Raw genomic sequence first — 6404 nt, forward strand, 5'->3', positions numbered from 1 at the left:
TGTGCATGCAAATGATAAAAATCAAAGCTTGGTGATGTTGATGTACACCCTTAATCCTAGCATTTAGGAGGCATAAACAGCTGGATCTCTGAGTTGAAGGCCAGCCTTGTCTACAAAGTAAGTTCCAGGAATGCCAAGACTACATAGAGAAACCCTGTGTCAAATAACAACAGCAACAAAAACAAATAAAAACTGAATTAAAAGAAGCACTGGTAGCCTGGGTTATCAAGGGCAATCCTAGTAATAGCAGAATGGATATATGCTTAGCAGTTGTTGTCATGAATGACTCTGCACCTCAGGATCAAAAGATAAGTGGCAACCTTATTAGCATCACAGCGAAGGCAGTGGAACAGGTTACTAAGAGCAAAATGGCGAGTGTCTTCATTGGCCGACCTCACTTCTGCCAGTCCCATCCAAGCAGGGTAGACATTTTCTTCAGCTCCAGGATGAACCTAATCACCAGGCAGACAAGCATTATTTGTACCTTCCTTTCCGGTATGTGTGCACATGAATACCCATGTGTAGTGTTTATGCATATTAATTTGAATGCAGTCAACTTGGATACAGTTTTTTGGGTGCCTCATACCATGCCTTCCTTCCTTTCTTTCTTTCTTTCTTTCTTTCTTTCTTTCTTTCTTTCTTTCTTTCTTTCTTTCTTTCTTTCTTTCTCTCTCCCTTCCTCCTTCCCTCCCTCCCTCCCTCCCTCCCTCCCTCCCTCCCTCCCTCCCTCCCTCCGTTCCTTCCTCCTTCCCTCCCTCCCCCTCTTTCTTTCTTTCTTTCTTTCTTTCTTTCTTTCTTTCTTTCTTTCTTTCTTTCTTTCTTTCTTACATAGGTTCTCTTCCTTTTCTTTTTACCAGGGATTTGTATATCTCTCACTCCCCAGTACTGGAATTGAAAGCATAAACCACCATATCTATTTCTTCTGTGGATTCAGGGCAATAAAAAGCAAGGAAGTCTTCTATATATTGTGGATAGATGTCCTTCATCCTAGTCTATATTCTCTATAATTTTGAGTAAAGTTTGAGGAACATTTAGACATAAAATTTTTCAGTCAAAATCAAGACACTGACCAAATGACTGTAAGACTGCTATTCTGTTGCATTTCCTGGTATATGAGTTTCTTAGTAAGGAACCTCAGGATGCTGGAATTGCCCACAACTCCCTACTGTAAAAGCTGTTAACAAGTGGGAAACTTAAATTTAACGGTTGCAAATTAGATATTTTTGGATTCATTTCACACTACAACAAAATACCTTTTTTCATGGAAAAAAGGAAAAATAAAAGAAAGAGACAGAGAGAGAACACTCACCCTGACAAGGATTCTCTTCATTTCCTCTAAAAGTTCTTCATTTTTTTTCTCTACCTCTTTGACTTTCGACAGCATGGTCTCACAGGCCCCTTTAAGAGCTGCCACTGAACGCACTAGGTGTTCAAGAGGGTGGAACCAAGCTCTTGAAATGCTGATCATCACTTTCAGAAGGTCATCTGACTAATCAATCATGATTGAACATCAAGTTAAAAACAAGTGAAATAAAACATGGTGGATACATGTAGTATTTGCACAATCATACTGAATCTACCTGTTTTTAATAAGTATATAGAAAATGTTTTGGTAAATGACACACTATAAAATACATATTTGGAGCCATGTAATTACAGTTTGTTAAAATAAAAGCAAATAAAAAATCTTTTTATTCCTGAGAAGCCAAACTGATCATGTTTTTTTTCCCTCTACATTCCATCATCTGCCCTCTTCATGAGGTCTTCTCTATATAGTTATTTCCCTTGTCTATGAAAACTCAAAGTTTTGTTAATGCTAGGTGTGTTTCCACAGTAACTGATTCAAATAAAAAGACACCAGTATTATCATTGGCAAATGGTTTGAATCATTTTTGTACTAAAAAAAATCAAATTGTTCACTCATATCTTCCTATAATTTTTATATTATTCTAGGATATTAAAACAACAAAGAAAACAACACATTCATAAGTAGACTTTTCATGTTCTATTTTACTTCCTTTACCTGGCCTCTGTTAGAGTAGCCCATTTATGAATATGTACAAGAAAAGAACATCTTTGCTTTTAACAACATTGATGTAATACCCATTGGGTTTTAGACACACACACACACACACACACACACACACACACTGCAATCAGTGTGTGTTCATTGCCAATATCACACATGATATTTGTCACCAATTTAAAATATTTGCTTTGATGTCTCTTAGCAATTCTACTAGTAATTATATTGGACAGTAGGAAAGAATCCAAGTAAATATTATTCTATATATGTGTAACGAACATGAAAGAAAGAAGCAGGACAAATCATGATGGTAAAACAGGTTGCTGGGAGCACTTCCGCATGATGATTAGGAATGATGCTCTGAGATGGATAAAGCACTGCTTCACATTCTTGTCTGGCATGCAACTAATGGAAGGTCTGTGTAACCTTTTGGAGCTTCTCTCCCTAATCTTCCTAATGGTATCTTGTTTTACTGGACTTTTGTGAGGTCTAAATGCATGAGTATCAGCAGAGCACTTTTTGAAGTCTCTAGCTTTGAGGAAATATTCTCTCTTTTCTGCCTCTCTTCTTGCTTCATTATAATCACATTTTTTATTAATGAGAATACCTTCTGTCTTGGTGATATCTACTATTAATAAAATAAAAGCAAACAGAATATGTATATATATATATATATATATATATATATATAAAATATGTGTATACATCATTGTCTAGTTTAAATTATATTGAGATTTACTCTGGCAGGGAGTTACAGTGGAGAGATCAATACAATTACACATTACAGCTTCCAAAATAAGTAAACCTCATCAAAACAGAGGTTAGTCTGAGGCACAGGATACAGTATGAGGAGAACCTCTTGTTTAGCTGATTTTTAATTATAAGAGAAAAGAAGGCAGAGCTGTCAGGGAGGAATGCACAAATGCACATGCAATGAAAAAGCAAACAAAAATAGGGGAGTACTGAATCTCAGAAAGAAATAACATTCTGATCAGTTAAGAAATATGCTGCAGTGGAGGAGCCTTTTATTATAATAAATGTAACTGTATTTGCATCTTTTCTACCTTTGCATGAATTCATCCATGAATATCCAACTTAGATTAAAGTAAACACAATTTTACAAGTACAGCTCTGGCTAAAAAAGTTGTCCCATGGATGGACCATTTATAAATCTGCTACAATCTGAACTCGCTTAGTTTTAGCTTCTGATTTGTTGACTGTATAAATGCTATTGTTTTTTCACGGTTCATTTTTCTCTGTTTTATTTATTTCTTTTCTTGTATGTTGTAACCACTCCAAAACACCTGAAATAACCTACAGCACAGTAAACCTTTGTACTGTTTCGGTTGTTTTGGTGACAACCATGAATGAAGATTTACTTGTGTCTGTTGGATTTGTTCATTGTCTTCTGGTGTAGCAAGGGAAGCAGTGTGACAGGTGCTGGAGTTCCTGGCTTTGTACCACAGGCTTTCAGAAAAGTTTTCATCCTGGAAATAATAAAATATTTCAATTTATCGAAGTTTCTGAATTAAATAAGTGCATGTAAGTGTATTTTATAGATATGCAGTTTATAACAAATAAGCCCTACCTAAAATTGAATGACTAAGCAAACAATCTACTTATATATTCTTCCCAATAGATTCACAATTTCATTTTTAGTATCAATTTCTAGCCACCTAACTTCTTCCACTCTTTACTATTCCCCTGTTATTTTTTTTCACTCTTGAAAATTAATTTGGAAAGAAAGCTATAGAAATTCTAACAGTCTAAAACACTAAAGGTTTTGCGTGTTTTATTTATAAGGGGAGCTGAATGAACATAGATTAATGTTTTAGTTAGGGTTTCTATTGCTGTGAAGAAACACCATGACCATAGCAACTCTTATAAAGGAAAACATTTAATTGGGGTGGCTTACATTTTCAGAGGTTAGTCAATCATCATCATAGTGGTGATCATGGTGGAAGGGAATATGGAGGCATGCACGCAGACATGGTGTTGGCTATATTTAGAAGTGACCTGTGTCAATGGTTGTGGCCTGAGCATATATGAGAACTCAAATCTGACCTCCACAGTGACGCAGTTTTTCCAACAAGGCCACACCTCCTAATAGTACCACTTTATTTGGGGATCATTTTTTTACACCGCCACAACTTGCAAATGCATATTTATGAATCTGTTTTATATTGTTGGTCTAAGAAGATATACTTGTTTTAAGTATATGTTGTGAAATTATAGTTGTTCCTCACTTACCACGAAATTTTCATGTCTGGACAATACCAAATTCATGATAAACTTGAAAGGCAACTGTATTGATGGTGTCAAAATTGATTATGAAAATTAGAAAACAACACAAATTAGAGACAGAAGATTATATATGCCAGAAAAATGGGAAGTCTGCAGTGAGATGGTATCTCTTAGAAATGACAGGGAAGTTATACATATGATACCACAATAAAATGACTACCTTATGAAGATCTGAACAATAATAACACCAACAGACATATAAGAACCAAGGGGTAAGGAAATCTCACGGGTTCCTACCTCTAGACAAAGAACTACTGACAGATAAAGATGTCTGATAAAAGGGTAGATGTTTCTAGAAATGAAAGAAACCTTGAGGCTATACTTAGTTATATCACACAAAGTGTTTAAAATTATGTACATAAGTAAATAACATTAAATGTACTCAGTAGGCTGTGTTTGTATGTGTATGTATGAAACAAAACAATAATCATAGCAGTTAATCTGAGAGGGATTAAGGGGAGCAAATATGGAAGGACAGAAGAAGGAAAATGAAGGAGATAAATGAATGATACAATTATATTTTAACTAAAATAAAATATCTAGGCATATTTTAAAGAAACCATATCCAAAATGAGTAAAGATTAAAATTATTATCTAATATTAATAAATGATCAATTGAAGATTTTTCTTAAGATATTTATTAAAACATAGAATTTTTTAACAGTCATTGAATTTGTAAAATCCAAAAATGCAGGAAGTCATCCACCTCTCAAACTACGTATTTAGGCAATATAATCATTGCCTGTTTATCAGTATAATCATTGACAGTTTAACTCTTGTGACCTCATTTGCAAGAATACTGTCTATGTGATTTGCTTTTTATAGCAGGGATATTGTGAAATTGAAAGATTATATGAAGACTATATAATGAAACAAACACTGGCAAGTGAAAAGGACAATGGAAATATATATTGCTTATAAATTTATAGACATATTGTCAAAATTACCAATTTTGTGTTGAAGCCATCTTTGTTTTTCCCATGTTGATTCTGATCAGACCCTGTATCTCCATTAGAAAGAGAACACATTTCCTTTCTAAACTAGCAGTCCCTATGCCATTAGAAATTTGCCCCTGGAATCTATAGACGGCCTTTCTCAGCACTGGAGGCTTAACTAGACAGTTTTTTTGTTGTTTCTTCTTTACATGGCTTCAGCTTAGTTCATTTCTATTCCATCCAAACAATTCTCTGCAATGCACTTCTCTTATGCTCCATATCCTCTGAGTGAAGAATGACCATGGAGACTGGACCCTCCATACAATACTAGCAAACCAGAGTTCCTCTCTGATCTCACTTTTAGGACTAAATGTCATAAACTAGACTTGAGAGACAATCATTTATAAAAATTAACTAATTATATAAAATATTTGTTTAAAGAACTACCTTTACACATCTTTGAGAGTTCATCAAATTACACATTCTTCCTATATGTTTTCCAAATATCTGATATTTATTTATTAATTGCAGGAAGGCATATAATTTGAACTTTTGTTTATGATGTTTTCTTCTTTAATCTGTAGAATTTTTGAAGATCCCTTTAGAGAAGAAACCAGAAGGAAATTAAGTACTTACAAACTCCTCAGACATTTGTGTGGTGAGGTTAGAGGTGTATTGAGCCATGACAACAGCACGGTCAAATATTTCTTCAATGGACAACTCATTGTATCCTTCCAAGTCAAGGCACATGGGCATGGGGACCACATACTCCCATAGGAGGTTTGACAGTAGCAGAAGCTGAAACATCACTGCTATAAAGAGAGAAATTACACCTGATGATTCTTTCAAATGAAGTTACATGAGTTAACCTATTTATTAAGCTCTTTCTATTCTGGGGACTCTGGGCTTCATGATTTGCTTCTATATAACTGTAGTGGGGCATAAACTTTGTTCACGGTGAAAATGTAAGTAATATTTCCCCAATAGATTGAGAGTTGTGGGACTTCGCACATCTTAGATTTGCTCTTGAATTGTTTTCCAACTTTGCAAACATTGAAGCTCACCTTGGTACTGATGCACAATATTTAGTCCTCCATATATTTTAAAAGCTTGTGAATTTATGTTCATTTTAATTTATA

General features: G+C 34.6%; 1 protein-coding gene across 1 annotated transcript; it reads right to left on the minus strand.

Annotated features, from left to right (window-relative positions):
• Window positions 1-263: 263 nt before the first annotated feature.
• LOC142848810 (prolactin-like) lies at window positions 264-6072 on the minus strand. Its single transcript, XM_075970984.1, has 4 exons — window positions 5902-6072; window positions 3406-3513; window positions 1310-1489; window positions 264-452 (listed from the first exon to the last, which is right to left on the minus strand). The coding sequence occupies exons 1-4, from the start codon at window positions 6070-6072 to the stop codon at window positions 264-266; spliced, it is 648 nt and encodes a 215-aa protein (XP_075827099.1).
• Window positions 6073-6404: the final 332 nt, after the last annotated feature.

Source organism: Microtus pennsylvanicus, chromosome 4 (assembly GCF_037038515.1).
Source record: "Microtus pennsylvanicus isolate mMicPen1 chromosome 4, mMicPen1.hap1, whole genome shotgun sequence".
Lineage (NCBI taxonomy): Eukaryota > Metazoa > Chordata > Mammalia > Rodentia > Cricetidae > Microtus > Microtus pennsylvanicus.

Bases quoted from the DNA above. Each gene is read 5' to 3' on its own strand.
- LOC142848810 (XM_075970984.1), bottom strand. From the start codon at position 6,072: ATGTTTCAGCTTCTGCTACTGTCAAACCTCCTATGGGAGTATGTGGTC. The intron at 1,490-3,405 runs GTAAATCTTCAT...ATGATTGATTAG, and splicing joins AACAAATCCAACAGACACAA to TCAGATGACCTTCTGAAAGT. The intron at 453-1,309 runs GTGAGTGTTCTC...CCTGGTGATTAG, and splicing joins TGAAGAGAATCCTTGTCAGG to GTTCATCCTGGAGCTGAAGA.